General features: G+C 41.7%; 1 protein-coding gene across 3 annotated transcripts in view; it reads left to right on the top strand.

The window, feature by feature from the left end:
• LOC137310786 (receptor-type tyrosine-protein phosphatase mu-like) overlaps window positions 1-17,273 on the top strand; it is a 797,377-nt gene that overhangs the window by 144,355 nt on the left and 635,749 nt on the right. For all 3 annotated transcript variants that reach the window (XM_067978407.1, XM_067978404.1, XM_067978408.1), the window contains exon 2: window positions 16,413-16,538. In XM_067978407.1, coding sequence (XP_067834508.1) covers window positions 16,413-16,538 — 126 coding nt within the window. The remainder of the gene's footprint in view (window positions 1-16,412; window positions 16,539-17,273) is intronic.

The raw sequence follows: 17,273 nt of genomic DNA, 5'->3' as shown, positions 1-17,273 counted from the left end.
GTTACGAGGAGACACTAGAGAAACTGATAGCAAGCTGACAGAGAAGTTCACAATTATGAGGAGCTTTTTTAAGATAAATAGCGAAAAACTATTTCCACTAATCAATGAGTCATTAACTAGTGACATAACTTTAAGATCACTATCAAAAGAACAAAAGGAAAGGTTAGAATTTTTTTCACATGAAGAATTGTTAGGGAACTCCCCATTAAACCAGGGTAGCAACAGAATCCATAATAGCTTTTAAAGGAGAAGTTGATAAAAATTTGAAAAGAAAAATTTAAACGGGGATGGGGAAAGGGTAGAGAATGGAACTAAATGGATAGCACAGGCACAGGCATAAAGGGCTGAATGGCCTCCTTCTATGTTGTAAGATTCTACGATTCTGTGACCTCATTTTATGTTGTATCATAGTATCATTAGTAGGTACAGCACAGGAGAAGGCCATTCGGCCCATCGTGTCTGTGCCGGCTCTTTAGAAGGGCTATCCATTTAGTCCCATTCCTCTGCTCTTTCCCCATAGCCATGTAAATTTTTTCCCTTCAAGTATTTATTCAATTCCCTTTTGAAAGTTTCTACTGAATCTGCTTCCACCACCCTTTCAGGCCGTGCATTCCAGAACATAATAACTCGCTGTGAAAAAAAATGTTTCCGCATGTCGCCTCTGGCTCTTTTGCCGATCAACTTAAATCTGTGTCCTCTGGTTACCGACCCTTCTGCCACTGGAAACAGTTTCTCCTTATTTACTCAGTCAAAACCATTTATGATTTTGAACACCTCTGATAAATCTCCCCTTAACATTCTCTGTTTTAAGGAGAACAATCCCAGCTTCTCCAGTCGCTCCACATAACTGATGTCCCTCATCCCTGGCTCCATTTCAGTAAATCTCTTCTGCACCCTCTTTAAGGCCTTGACATCCTTCCTAAAGTGTGGTGCCCAGAATTGATCACAATACTCCAGCTGAGACCTAACCAGTGTTTTCCAAAGGTTTAGCATAACTTCCTTGCTTTTGTATTCTATGCCTCTATTAATAAAGTCCAGGATTCCATATGCTTTTTTAACAGCCTTCTCAACTTGTCCTGCCACCTTCAAAGATTTGTTTACGTGCACCCCCTGGTCTCTCTATTCCTGCACCCCCTTTAAAATTGTACCATTTAGTTTATATTGCCTCTCCTCATTCTTCCTACCAAAATGCATCACTTCACATTTCTCTGCGTTAAATTTTATCTGTCATGTGTCTGCCCATTTCACCAGCCTGTCTATGTCCTCCTGAAGTCTGTTACTATCCTCCACATTGTTTACTACATTTCTGAGTTTTGTGTCATCTGCAAACTTTGAAATTATACCCTGTATACTCAAGTCCAGGTCATTAATATATATCAAAAAGAGCAATGGTCCTTATACTGACCCCTGGGGAACACCACTGTATACTTCCCTCCAATCTGAAAAACAACCGTCCACCACTACTCTCTGCATTCTGTCCCCTAGCCAATTTTGTATCCACGCTGCCACTGTCCCTTTAATCCCATGGGCTTTAATTTTGCTAACAATCTATTAAGTGGAACTTTATCAAATGCCTTTTGAAAGTCCATATACACATCAACCGCACTACTCTCATCAACCCTCTCCGTTACTTCATCACAGAACTCAATCAAGTTAGTTAACACAATTTTCTTTTAACAAATCCGTGCTGACTTTTATTTATTAGCCCATACTTTTCCAAGTGCCAATTAATTTTGTCCCGGATTATTGTCTCTAAAAGTTTCCCCTTCACCAACATTAGGCTGACTGGCCTGTAATTGCCGAGTTTATCCCTCTCCCCTTTCTCGAGCAGGGGTGTAACGTTTGCAAACCTCCAATCCTCTGGCACCATCCCCATATCTAAGGAAGATTGGAAGATTGTGGCCAGAGCCTCTGCAATTTCTACCCTTACTTCCCTCAGTATCCTGGGAAGCATCCCATCTGGACCGGGTGACTTTTCTACTTTGAGTACTGCCAATCTTTTAAGTATCTCCTCTTTATTTTTATCCTATCCAACATCACTAGTACCTCTTCCTTTACTGCTACAATGGCAACATCCTCTTCTCTAGTGGAGACCATGCGAAGTATCATTTAGTGCCACAGCCATGCCCTCTGCTTCCACAAGAAGATCTCCATTTTTGTCCCTCATCGGTCCCACACTTCCTTTGACTACCCTTTTACTATTTATATATTTATAGAAGACTCTTTGTTTCCCTTTTATGTTAGCCGCTAATCTATTCTCATCCTCTCTCTTTGCCCCTTGTATTTCTTTTTTTAGATCTCCTCTGTACTTTCTGTATTCAGCCTGGTTCTCTACTGTATTATGAACCTTACATTTGTCATAAGCCTTCTTTTTCTATTTAATTTTAATCTCTATATCTTTAGTCATCCAGGGAGCTGTAGCTTTGGATGCCCTTCCTTTCCCCCTCGTAGGGATGAGTCTACTCTGTACCCGAACCATCTCCTCCTTGAAGGCCTCCCATTGTTCAATTACTGTTTTGCCCACCAATTTTTGATTCCAATCCACCTGGGCGAGATCCCTTTTTAACTCACTGAAATTTGCCCTCCTCTAGTTAAGTATTTTCACATTTGATTGCTCCTTGTCCTTTTCCATAACTACTCTAAACCTAATGATATTATGATCACTGTTCCCCAAATGTCCCCCCACTGAAACATACTCCACCTGCCCCACTTCATTCCCCAGAACTAGATCCAGCACTGTCCTTCCTGGTTGGGCTGGAGACACACTGTTCAGAAAGTTCTCTTGAACACATTTCAGAAATTCCTCTCCTTTGCCCATTACACTGTTACTTTCCTAATCTATATTCAGATCACTTAAGTCCCCATTATCACTACTGTATAGTTTTTGCATCTTTCTGTAATTTGCCTGCAAGTGTGCTCCTCTATCTCCTTCTCACTATTTGGTGGCCTATAATATACACCCAGTAGCGTAATAGCTCCTCTAATGTTGCTTACTTCTAACCAAACAGATTCTGTCTTTGACCCCAAAACTACATAATCTCTTTCCAGTGCTATAATAGTTTCTTTGATTAATACTGCTACACCCACCCCCCACCACTTTCTTTCCTTCCCTTTCTTTCCTGAATACCTTGTAGCCAGGAATATTAACTACCCAATCCACCTCTTCTTTGAGCCAGGTCTTTGATATTGCCATTATATCATAGTCCCATGTGGCGACTTGAGCCTGCAGCTCACCAGCCTTATTTACCATGTTACGTGCATTTACACACGTGCACTCCAATTTCATCTCAGACTGCCTTGCATTTACCCCCTGTCTGATCCTTCCTATTTCTGAACTTCTTTTTACTCTAGTGCAACTTGTCCCTCCCAGTCCTCTGTGCACCTTGTTTCTCCTCTCTAATGTTTCATCCTGGAGCCCATCTCCCTGCCAAATTAATTTAATACCACCCCCACAGCACAACCCTCCCCGCAAGGACATTGGTCCCAGCTCTGTTGAGGTGCAACCCGTCCATCTTGAACAGATCCCTCCTGCCCCAGAACTGGTCCCAATGCCCCAGGATTCTGAAGCTCTCCATCCTGCACCATTACTGCAGTCATGCATTAACCTGTCTTATCCTACTATTCCTATATTCACTAGCATGTGGCACTGGGAGTAATCCGGAGATTTGAGGTCCTGCTTTTTAACTTTCTCCAGCTCTGACTGCAGGACCTCGACCCTTTTCCTTCGTATGTCATTGGTTCCCACATAGACCATGAGTTCTGGCCGTTCCCCTTCCCCCCTCAAAATGTTCTGCACCTCTCAGTGATGTCCTTTACCCTGGCACCAGGGAGGCAACACACCATGCAGGACTCACGTCGGCAGTTGCAGAAACGCCTGTCTATCCCCCTGACTATCGAATCCCCTACAACAACTGCAATTCTTTATCCCCCGTGCAGCTGAGTCTCCCACAGTGCCGTGGATTTGCTCCTGACTGCGCTCCCCCGAGGTGTGAACACCCTCACTGGTATTTAATACTGAATACCGGTTTGAAAGTGCCACACACCCAGTCAGTGAATTTATCGGCAGCCAGGGTAATATCCAAACAGTATTTACTCAGAAAATTACAACCAGTCACGACAGTTATAATTCTCCGAGTAACATAATTATTTGTTTGCACGTTAGTTATGCTATGCAATTCATGTCAAGTTTCAATTTACCTGTCACATACTATCCCTGCCTGAAATGGCAGGGAGACAGATTACTCTGATATCTGTCGATGTTACCAGTTAATTGGGACCACTGAAAAAACAATGTCCTGGTGGCAATTCTTTCTCTGATATTCCTTCTCTTCCTTTACAAAAGTATTTGGCTTCTCCTCGGCATCTCCTTATAGTAAGGATTCGTAACTCAACGTGTGAACAAATGTGGTAATGAACTTCATAGCGCAGTATGTTGGAGCCCTAATGTACAGGGCTATTTTTCTGCCCTATAAAACTCTACTCGTACTGGATTTACGGTTTAGAAGGCCCAAGGCTCAGTAACGAACTTAGTACAAAATGTTATTTTTTGATGTCTTCTTGACATACAGGCCTCAGACTGCAGACTATGTTTAAACATGATGCTGATCTTTAACTATTAATGGAGTCACTTCTGAATCCCACTTGTAGCACAGGAAGCCGAACTTTTTGCATTCTCCTTTACCCCTCCCCCCACCCCAGTCCTCTTCAAAGGCAGAGAAAAAGTAGCAAATTCTCACAGGAACAGGGAGCGGCCCAAAGGAAAAGCTAGGAGGAAAGCCAAGAGTATAAATAACTATTTATCTTAAGAGGATCTCAAATCATCCTAAAAAATCTCAAGGTTACTCCTCCAAACATAGCCCATCTGTTCAAATGTGATTACCTCCATCACAGAGGCCCATCATCTATCAGCAGGGTCTTCCCTGGGAGAATTCCAGTCATTAAGAATACGTTTCCACCCAAGCAGAAAACAGCCCTAAATTGAATATCAATTGTAAATCAGCTCCCAGAGCAATGAGGTGGCCTATCGCTTTCTCTTGCAAGAAACAGTGCATTCAAACCAAAATACATAATAAACGAAATATAATAAAAGGCCCTTGCTATTTAAGAACAGAGTTTTATAACAGAAGTCTAAGAAGTCTAAATCTTTTTGATTAGGTTTTTGTCAAATCTATTAGAATTTTTGAGCGCGTAACTAGCAGGGTAGATAAGGGGGAGCCAGTGGATGTAGTATATTTGGATTTTCAAAAGGCATTCAATAAGGTGCCACACAAGAGGTTGTTACACAAGATTAGGGCTCATGGGAGCGGGTGTAATATATCAGCATGGATTGAGAATTGGTTAACGGACAGAAATCAGAAAGTAGGAATAAACGGGTAATTTTCAGGTTGGCAGGTTGTAACTGGTGGGGTGCTGCAGGAATTAGTGCTTGGGCCTCAGCTGTTTACAATATATATCAATGACTTAGAGGAGGGGACCGAGTGCAATGTGTCCAGGTTTGCTGATGATACAAAGCTACATGGGAAACTAAGCTGTGAGGAGGATGCAAAGAGGCTGCAAAGGGATATAGACATGTTAAGTGAGTGGGCGAGAAGTTGGCAGATGGAGTACAATGTGGGGAAATGTGAAATTATCCATTTTGGTAGGATGAATAGAAATGCAGAATATTTTTTAAAAGGTCAGAGATTAAGAAATGTTGGTATTCAGAGGGATTTTGGTGTTCTTGTACATGAATCACAGATAGTTAACATGCAGGTACAGCAAGCAATTAGGAAGGTAAATGGTATGTTAGTCTTTATTGAAACACCCTTAATGTAACACCCTTATTTAAAAAGGGTAGTAGGCAGAAGGCTGGAAATTATAGACCAGTTAGTCTAACATCTGTGGTGGGTAAAATTTTGGAGTCTATTATTAAGGAGACAGTAGCAGAACATTTGGACAAACATAATTTAATAGGACAAAGTCAGCATGGCTTTACGAAGGGGAAGTCATGTCTGACAAATTTGCTTGAGTTCTTTGAGGACATAACGTACAGGGTGGATAAAGGGGAACCATTGGACGTAGTGTATTTAGACTTCCAGAAGGCATTCGACAAGGTGCCACATAAAAGATTATTGCTCAAGATAAAGAATCACTGGATTGGGGGTAATATTCTGGCATGGGTGGAGGATTGGTTATCTAACAGGAAGCAGAGAGTTGGGATAAATGGTTCATTCTCGGACTGGCAACCAGTAGCCAGTGGTGTTCCGCAGGGGTCGGTGCTGGGTCCCCAACTCTTTACAATCTATATTAACGATTTGGAGGAGGGGACCGAGTGTAACATATCAAAGTTTGCAGATGGTACAAAGATGGGAGGGAAAGTGGAGAGTGAGGAGGACATAAAAAACCTACAGGGGGATATAGACAGGCTGGGTGAGTGGGTGGAGATTTGGCAGCTGCAATACAATATTGGAAAATGTGAGGTTATGCACTTTGGCAGGAAAAATCAGAGAGCAAGTTGTTATCTTAATGGCGAGAAACTGGAAAGTACTGCAGTACAAAGGGATCTGGGGGTCCTCGTGCAAGAAAATCAAAAAGTTAGTATGCAGGTGCAGCAGGTGATCAAGAAGGCCAATGGAATGTTGGCTTTTATTGCTAGGGGGATAGAATATAAAAACAGGGAGGTATTGCTGCAGTTATATGAGGTATTGGTGAGACCGCACCTGGAATACTGCATACAGTTTTGGTCTCCATACTTCAGAAAAGACATATTTGCTCTCGAGGCAGTACAAAGAAGGTTCACTCGGTTAATCCCGGGGATGAGGGGGCGGACATATGAGGAGAGGTTGAGTAGATTGGGACTCTACTCATTGGAGTTCAGAAGAATGAGAGGCAATCTTATTGAAACATATAAGATTGTGAAGGGGCTTGATCAGGTGGATGCGGTAAAGATGTTCCCAAGGATGGGTGAAACTAGAACTAGGGGGCATAATCTTAGAATAAGGGACTGCTCTTTCAAAACTGAGATGAGGAGAAACTTCTTCACTCAGAGGGTAGTAGGTCTGTGGAATTTGCTGCCCCAGGAAGCTGTGGAAGCTACATCATTAAATAAATTTAAAACCGAAATAGACAGTTTCCTAGAAGTAAAGGGAATTAGGGGTTACGGGGAGCGGGCAGGAAATTGGACATGAATTTAAATTTGAGGTTAGGATCAGATCAGCCATGATCTTATTGAATGGCGGAGCAGGCTCGAGGGGCCGATTGGCCTACTCCTGCTCCTATTTCTTATGTTCTTATGTTCTTATGAAAGGGGGTTGGAGTTTAAGAGTAAGGAGGTCTTGCTGCAATTATATAGGGCTCTGGTGAGACCATACCTGGAGTACTGTGTACAGTTTTGGTCTCCTTACCTAAGGAAGGATATATTTGCCTTAGAGGGGGTATAACAAAGGTTCACTAGATTGATTCCTGGGATGAGAGGGTTGTCCTATGAGGAGAGATTGAGTAGAATGGGCCTATATTTGCTGGAGTTTAGAAGAATGAGAGTTGATCTCATTGAAATGTAAAAAATTGTTTGAGGGCTTGACAGGGTAGATGCTGAGAGACTGTTTCCCCTGGCTGGACAGTCTGGAACTAGGGGTCATAGTCTCAAGATAAGAGGTCGGCCATTTAGGACTGAGATGAGGAAAAATTTCTTGGAATCATAGAATCATAGAATCGTTACAGCACAGAAGGAGGTCATTCGGCCCATCAAGCCCGTGCTGGCTCTCTGTAAGAGCAATCCAGTTGGTCCCATTCACCCGCTCTTTCCCTGTAGCCCTGCACATTTTTTCCCTTCAAATATTTATCCAATTCCTTTCTGAAGGCCACAATTGAATTTGCTTCCACCACTCTTTCAGGCAGTGCATTCCAGATCATAACTTGCTGCATGAAAAGGTTTTTCCTTATGTTGCCTTTGGTTCTTTTGCCAATCACCTTAAATTTTTGTCCTCTAGTTCTCGACCCTTCTGCCAATGGGACCAGTCTCTCTTTATTTACTTTATCTGAACAATTCATGATTTTGAACTCTTCAATTAAATCTCCTCTCAACCTTCTCTGCTCTATGGAGAACAACCCCAGCTTCTCCAGTCTATCCATGTAACTGAAGTCCCTCATCCCTGGAACCAGTCTAGTAAACCTTTTCTGCACCCTCTCTAAGGCCTTCACATCCTTCCTAAAGTGCGGTGCCCAGAACTGAACACACTACTCCAGCTGTGGCTGAACCAGTGTTCTTCACTCAGAAAGTTGCAAACCTTTGGAAATCTCTACCCCAGAGGGCTGCGGATGCTCGGTCGTTGAAAATGTTCAAGATTGAGATCGATAGATTTTTGGACATTAAGGGATATGGGGATAGGGAAGGAAAGTGGAGTTGTGGTTGACGATTAGCCATGATTTTATTGAATGGGGAAGCAGGCTCAAGGGGCCATATGGCCCACTCCTGCTCCTATTTCTTATGTTCTTATGATTAATCTCAGGATACATTTACATTTCGAGTTTAACATCAGTGCAAAATAGTTTATGCTTCTAAACTTGTATGGTGCAACTTTAGAGTTAAGGCCTGACCTGACTCTGGAGTGTAGCAGAGTGAGACTCCCTTCTCTGGGCTGCTTCACTTCAGTGACAGGTTGGGCCCAGACTCCCAATTTAAATTGCGCTTACACTATAACTGTAGCAGGGCTGTTAAATAACACTATCGCTATAGTATAAGTACAGCCTGAATCCACTCTGCACTAATGTTACAGTTGTAGTGTAAATGAACCTCCAACCTCACTTATCTGTTTTCTCACCGTTTCCTCTATTCCTTCACGTGTTTAAAACCTAATTGTCTCCATGAAAGGCCTCCCTGGTAACTTATTGACAAGTCATTTACCCTTTGTGTAAAACATATTCCACCTGCTTTCTCTTGCTAACCCTAACTTCCTAAATTTTTAACTTGTGTCCATTGATATTTGAACACTTCACCATGGTGACCAATTTGTCTGGATCAGCCTAGTCAAATCAGGTTTCTGATATCTGGAATTCCTTATCTACTGAGTATTGAATGCCCTTTGCAGCTTTGAAAACTTGCATGATTTTATTTGTGTGACATCTATGCCAAAGACTTTTTCAGAATTTCTATTACTATGAGCAAAACTAGTCAAATATATATGGCACTAATATGTAGCATTCACTGAACTGCCTTTAAAACTGTAGTCATTTTAGACTTCTTATTTAGTTGCAGGCTTTCTAACATCCTAGGAACATAGGAATTGCTAGACAAAAAAAGATCACGGTCCATGTAGTTCATCTTCTACCATCCTGGTAGTTGTATGATACAACAATAATGGAGTTGTTGACTAATCATGGCAATCAATCTCTATCAAATAGTCTACAACAGACCCAGTAATGACACAAGGAAAACTCCCAGTAGTAAGAAGCTTTGGGAACCATTGATCCAAAGTGGCCTGTTCCTCACCATATGCTACACTCACCATATGACAGGTGTCAAATTACTCATACACTATAACCCAAATTACTATTTTTTAAAAGACATCGATCTAATTTGCATTAGAATCAATCAACATTATCTGCTTCCACCGTCTCCTAGGGAGCTTGTTCCATAGGTTTACTGCTCGCTCACTGAAATAATGGCCCTGTTTTTAAAAGGGGAGCGGGAATGGTGCGAGCGAGCCCCAAAACGGGCAGCACACCCGTTGAGTTTGGGGATGTGGAGGCCCTGCCGATAGAGGGTTGATAGTGGAGAAAAGAAGCTGGTGGTTATCTTTGCGCTCCAGTGGGAACGGTTCCCGGCAGTCGGTGGGAGGAGGGGTCTGAAGAAGAAGAAGAACTTGTATTTAGTTTGTGCCCTTCATGACCTCAGGACATCCCAAGGTGCTTCACAGCCAATTTAGTTACTTTTGAAGTGCAGTTTCTATTGTAATGTAGGAAACGCAGCTGCCAATTTACGCACAGCAAGTCCCACAAACAGTAATGAGATAATGACCGGATAATCTGCTTTTACAGCACGAAAGGAGTCCGTGCCGGCTCTATGCAAGAACAATGCAGCTAGTCCCACTCCCCCACCCTATCCCCGTAGCCCTGCCAGTTTTTTTCCTTTCAAGTACGTATCCAGTTCCCTTTTCAAAGCCATGATTGAATCTGCCTCCACCACCCCCTCGGGCAGTGCATTCCAGATTCTAACCACTGCTGTGTAAAAACTTTTTTCCTCATGTCATCTTTCGTTCTTTTGCTAATCACCTTAAATCTATGTCCTCTGGTTCTTGACCCTTCCGCCAATGCGAACAGTTTCTCTCTATCTACTCTGTCTAGACACTTCATGATTTTGAAAACTCTATCAAATCTCCTCGCAATCTTCTCTGTTCCAAGGAGAACAACCCCAGCTTCTCCAGTCTATCCACGTAACTAAAGTCCCTCATACCTGGAATCATTCTCGTAAATCCTTTCTGCACCCTCTCTAAGGCCTTCACATCTTTCCTAAAGTGCGGTGCCTAGAACTGGACACAATACTCCAATTGTGGCCGAACCAGTGTTTTATAAAGGTTCATCATGACTTCCTTTTATGTCCACCTGAGCGGGCAGACGGATCTCGGTTTAAAGTCTCATCTGAAAGAAGGCGATCGGGAATGGCAGGGAGGATTCCAGTGGGATCGGGGGCAGACCAGGGCTGCGAAGGCCCAAGGACTCCCTGCGGGAGCCTGGGGGATGAGCACTCCTGCTCCTCCGGGCCCACAAGGAGTTCCAAGAGAAGCCAATTTTTGAAACATACCGTGCGGCGCCGATGACACCATCGGGCTGCGACTTTCGAATGTTAAGTAGGCCCCCGCCTACCTTTAGCGGGAGACTCGTCAATGTCATGAGTCGAGTCATAAAGATAACGGCAGCCGGAAACGTGGTGGGTGGGAGCTGGGAGCTAGAATTTTCCAACTTTAACCCTTCCTATGCATCATTCTCTCTGGGCAAGGTTGGGGGGGTGGGTGTGGGTTAAAATCCCGGCCAATATTTCCGCAGATTAGTTTTGAATTGAGTCCTCTGGTTCTACTGTTCTAGACAAGGAGAAATAGCCTGTCATGGTCTACATTATCTAGTCCCTTTAGAATCATAATAACTGCAATCATATCACCCCTCATGTTCTTTTCCAGTGAGAACATGCCCAATTTACGTAATCGCTTATCATAATCCAATTCCTCTATCATTCTGGTTGCCCTCTTCTGTATCGTCTCAATAGCTGCAATTATTCTTTTTGTACTGCGGTGACCAGAACTGTACACAGTATTCTAAGGATTGTTGAAATCAAAACTTCACTGCCTGGTTAATCTAATCCCTGCTACTATATCAGATTTTTATCATGCTATATTTTGCGATGAATTGATGGGCAGCCAGGTAGTATCCAACTGGTGTGTGTTCTTAAAATTCTACAACTAATTATTATAAATCTTTTGCTTTCACGTTAACTACACTGTGAGATTCACATTCAGTTTCAGTTACTAATCTGACACCTGTATCACTGTTTAAAACTGTTTGAATCCTGTCTGGATGATGGGATAAAAGTCTTCAGTCTTAAAAACAACAACATTTTGCATTTATGTAGCGCTTATAACATAGAAAGAAGGTCAAGGTGCTTCACAGGAGCATGAGGAAAGCAAATATCAGGCCAAAGAGATTAGGATGCATGGCCTAAAGCTCGGTTAAGAATGTAGGTTTTAAGAAAGAGGAGAGGGAGGTGGAAAGGTGGGGTTGTTTAGGGAAGGAATTCCATAGAGTGTACCTAGACAGCTGAAGGCACAGCCACCAATGGTGGAGCAAAGGGCTGGGGGATGCACAAGAGGCCAGAATCAAAGGAATTGAGATTTCAAGAGGGAGGGTTGCAGGGCTTTTCTAGTCATTTCTACATAGTATTCTTAGAAACAGGAAAGGCCCAACAACCTCATCCATTCTTCACAGCTCAAACCTCTCTTTCTGTCTTCTCAGCACATCTCGCAATCCCTTCTCTCTCTCTCGAAATATACATCTAATTCACTCCATTTATTTCAAGGTCTTCCCTGGTAACTTATTCCACAAGTCTGTTACATTTTGGGTGAAAATATTTCACTTCATTTCACCTTTTATCTCTAACTTCCCGGATTCTCTGCCGGGATTCTCCCAATTTCCTACTCCAGCAGAAACCCTGGATAAAGAGTGTAAATGGCCATTTACACTGTTTCCCTGGGGTTGCTGCTGTAGTTACAGCAAGGGATCAGGAGAGCCTCCATGGAAATTTCAGTCGTCTATTTTTTCACTTACATCTCTTGTATTTGAACCCATGTACATTTTATTGTGAAGATACCACAGTTTAGTATTCATTTGCACAATTATCGATTCATTTCCAGCATCAAATAACATTGAACACAAAACTAAAGTAAGCTCTCAGAGGTAAATCAACACAAGCCCTGAAGCTCCGTCTCCCTCCCTCATGGAATCATTCATGGCACTGCAGCAGACTTGAACATATATATTTGTAAACTGGGTGAGCTCAACTGTGTTGCTAGGGGAAACACTGTTGAGTGCTTCTTCACAAAGAGAGAGGGAAATTTCGAGGGCTGTTCGCCCCACTCTGCGAACAAGAAACATTATTGAAGATCTGGAACCAGGTCTTCAACTATTTCAAATCAAACACTGATGTGGGGAGATCAGACTCCACCTCCACCACTAACATAATTGAAATATCCAATTGGACAACTGACTATCAGTTTGGGTAGTGTATAGATTGAAAATTTAATCAGGTGACAGAATTTTATACCTCTCAACTAAGGTTTATGTCCTGTGAACAGAGACCTATTGTACTTCTGTGTTAGGCACATGAAAAGCATCATGTAAAAGCTTGAAATGTAACAAATTGAGTGACCATTAACTTTTGTCCATACTTATGTGCATTCCATAATCAATATTTTTTTTTACACACTTGTATATTTATATCTGAGTTTTTGTGATGGTTGTCAGTGCTGGGCCAAAAGTTTTCTTCACTTTTGTAACTTAGTGAAAGCCCATATCAAGCATTCTCTGGTCAGAGAGCAATATGCTGATCCAGACAGGTATGTATAACTGAACACTGCAAGTACAAGACAGTACCTATTCATCCTGAACCGTGACAGTATTCATGTGTGCAAGTCAGCACCATTTCCAAATGCTTGGAGAATATATTAAACCTTTCTCTATAACACTATTTTTGGAGAGCAGATAAAATCATGTCAGAATGAAGGTATGTTCAGGTATAGTAGGATAGCATGGGTGAATGTAGGTTAAAACTTTATCTGCTCTGTCCCAACAATGGTCTTAACTCTGACCTCAGAGAATTACCCTCTTATGTACCTATGTTAAAATTTCCAATTTTCTCAACAACCATCTTTATGATTTCTCTGAAAGTGAGATTATCAATGAAGGGGTTTTGTTTACCCTCTATATTACAGCTACCATGTGCACATAATGTATGTTAAGGCAAAGTAATTTTCTGATTTGGTGTTGATTGAATGGGCTGCAACAAAAATTAAACATTCTTACAGCAACAAAATCAACAACTTGAATTTAATAGCGCCTTTAACATAGAATATACATCCCAAGGTGCTTTGCAGAGGTGCAATCAGATGAAAATGGACACCGAGGCAATGAAAGAGATATTAGGAGGGGTGACCAAAATCTTGGACAAAGAGGTGGGTTTTAAGGAGGAGAGGGAGGTAATTCCAGAGCATGGGACCTAGATGGCTGAAGGAACGGTCGCCGATGGTGGGGCGAAGAGAGGGAGGATGCACAAGAGGCCAAATTTGGATAATTGGAGGAGAATTTGGAGAGGGGGTTGTAGGTCTAGAGAAGCTTGCAGAAATAGGGAGGAAGAAGGCCAAGAAGGGATTTAAACACGAAGGTGATCATTTCAAATTGGAGCCATTGGGGGACCCTTGGTAGGTCAGCAAGGACAGGAGTGCTGGACAAGCAGAACACGGTTCAGACAGGGATACAGGCTTTGGATGAGCTAAAGTTTACAGAGCATAAAAAAACATTTTTTTTAAAGAGAGGTACCACCCTCAAAATGGCTTCTGCTATTACATGTTGGGAAGGGGCAGGGGAAAGAGACTAGGTGAATAGCTGTCTGAAAGATCTGGCACAGGTGTAGTGGGTTAAGTGGCCTCCTTCTGAGCTGATACTGCATTATGATCCTATGAAAGTGGCTTTGTTTTTCTGGTCCTGCCTGAAGCATATCAGAAAGAATTCAGTTAAAGCGTTGATTACTAACAGAAATAACATCTGAGGAAAACAATGGCCCAAGTGCTAGAAACACTTAACTTGTGTCACTGGCCAACTAATCAACCACTCAATTTATTCAGGGCAACCTTTGCTCAGACAGTCCGTGTCAACCTCCCAAGTGGACTTAATAGTCCTATATATGGCCATCCATTGTACTAGTACTTGCCTTAGTCTCAGATAGTGCCTTCTCAATGGAAAACACAGTGGAGCAAAATGCAAGAATTACAGGTTTTAGACATTTCCAATATTTTTGTTTGTTACAATTTTCCCTGAGCCACACAGAAGTGGAGGCAAGACACAAACTCCATAGGTGCAACTGGTAGGGACTAGGGTGCTATCAAGAAGGATCTACCATCTGCTACTGAACAGTCTGCAAAGAATAGCCATTCAAAGGACCTCAACTATTTGGTTTGCCGGCTTAATTCATTCATGAACTGATTCAAAACGATGTGTTATGTGAGCTTGATGACTGGTTGAATTTATTGCTACTGTGAGAGACTGTATCCAAACATGATCAGAGACAATAAATGTATCTTCTTTCCAAGGGCATGCTGTCCCAGATACTTTGCAGACAATATCATGCTTTGGCTTATGGAGCGTGAGAGTGCTTGCCTATGCAAGCCGACTTTTGTATTAGGCACAAATAAAGCATCATGTAAAAGCATGAAATGTAACAAATTGAGTGAGCATTAACTTTTGTCCAAACTTCTACACTTGTTCCTGGGAGTAAATATTTTAAACATGTTAATGCACAAACACATCCATTGCTTGTTAAGTGATTGCTAAGTAGCAATTAATGTCAAACATGCAGATTTACTTAATTCCCACTGTGTTCATTTTTTTCCATTTAAGCCAGTTTTATAGCACCAGAGGGAGCCACAAAGTGTTCCCAGTACTAGCATGTCATGTTCTTTTTTGTTTTCTACTCCTAAATGATTCCATTTTGGAAGATGTAGGTGTAGAAAGCTCCTGAGAGGTCTCCTGAGACCTGTTTATAAGCATTGTTTATCTTGACAGCCTTGCTTGTGGGCCTGAAGCAGTCTGTCCTGGTCTGTTTTTGTGGGCCCTTCATGCTTTGGTGTGAAACTATTAAGATGAACTTGTAACCTCCTAGGATAGACACTTCTATTATATGTAAGTAGTTGGCATTTGTGCCCAAATATAGCAATGCAAAATAATTGACATTCATACCTATGTATATTATAGCAGCGTGAGGTAACTGACAGTGATCCCTATTGCTTATCTCAGCGCTTTCCTTGAAATAAGACACACTTGTCCATACATCACTAGAATAAGTGCGCTTATATGCCTATTAAGAAGGTTAATTGATGATTCAGTGGCATTATTATTCTTGTTCGGCTGCTCAGTTTTTCATTAGTCGTAACACATTTGAGCTCCAAGAATGTGTAATGAGTAAACCTGTATGTTTCTGAAAACAACTTGAAAAGAAATTCCCATTTAATGCACGACCAGTTTGCTAAGCGTGAATTAAGCCCTTTAGTGTCAGCTTACCCAGAATTGTGGGTAGCTTTGTGTTTAGGTCCTTGCAACTGGGTTGAGACTGCCTAACTCAGTTTACATAGGATCCTTACAACCGACATTAGCAGAGAAAGAGAGAGTTGCTTTCATCCAATTAGGCTGGGTTGGATTTAAACCCAGATCCCAGAGGTGAAAAAGCAATGTTTAAAATATTTGTAACCCAGCTCTCTAATCTGACCTTATTGCTTCTGTGCTCTTTGCTAACACTTCTTTGTGGGATAATACTTTTAGAAACTAAGAAGGAACTCTCAAACGTTATGGATAAAATTCATGTCTTGGCTAATCCTAATAAAAAAAAAGTAATAGCTTTTTACTCGGCTCCAATGTTTCATAAAATTAATGAAGACAGGATTTCAATGGCCATGAAAGTGCTGCACATATAAAAGTGTTAAGATCTTCTGATTGGACTTCTTGTTTGAGGTAGTGCATTAAAGATGACTTTTCAGACATTTTAGAGTGAAGAAAGGGGCAGCCTAGTCATTTCATCAAAAGGACTTTTAATTAAAAATCTCTGACTAAAAAGATATGAATGAACGGTTTTTAAATTGAAATGGATTTTTTGGTTCATTTTTTTTCTTCTGGCTCTACAGGAAGCTGTTCCTTTGATGAACCGTTCAGCGTTTGTGGGTACAGTCAGAGATTGGAAGATAGTGACCTTGACTGGGATCAAGTAAACACAATGGTGAAACCTTTCATGGATCCATGGATACCAACAGGTTTGTTTTATCACTGGAAACAAAAGGACATATGTTTGGCTGACATTCAAAATACATCTTATACTGCTTGATATCAAATGATAAAAGCCCTATTTATTGGAACCCTATGCTGGTGGAATCATTATTATGGCTAGAATTCTTGCTGTTGTGATGTTAGGTTGGAATTTTCTTTTCTTCCTGTGTTCTGTGCAGTGCAGATTTATCAGACTGTTATCAGGGCTCCAAGGGGTAGATTATGAGGAGAGGTTACACAAACTAGGCTTGTATTCTCTGGAATATAGAAGGTTAAGGGATGATTTGATTGAGGTTTTTAAGATTTTGAAAGGAATTGATAGGGTAGATAGAGAGAAACTTTTTCTGCTGGTGGGGGACATGTAGGAGCAGGGGACATAACCTTAAAATCAGAGCCAGGCCATTCAGGAGAAAAGTTAGGAAACATTTCTTCACACAAAGGGTGGTAGAAGGGTGGAACTCTCTCCCACAAAATTCAGTTGATGCTAACTCAATTAATAATTTTAAATCTGAGAGCTATAGATTTTTGCTAGCCAAGGGTATTAAGGGACGTGGAGCCAAGGCAAGAGGATGGAGTTAGGGTACAGATCAGCCATGATTTCATTGGATGGTGGAACAGCATCGAGGGGCTAAATGGCCTGCTCCTGTTCCTATGTTCCAATAAGTCCTGAAAGAGAAGCACTTTTCAGCAAGTTGTACAATCTATCACAAGGTAAAATAAAG

The sequence above is a fragment of the Heptranchias perlo genome, chromosome 3 (assembly GCF_035084215.1).
Source record: "Heptranchias perlo isolate sHepPer1 chromosome 3, sHepPer1.hap1, whole genome shotgun sequence".
NCBI classification, from domain to species: domain Eukaryota; kingdom Metazoa; phylum Chordata; class Chondrichthyes; order Hexanchiformes; family Hexanchidae; genus Heptranchias; species Heptranchias perlo.
Note: the sequence above shows the minus strand (reverse complement) of the source record. Positions and strands in the feature narration are given on the sequence as shown.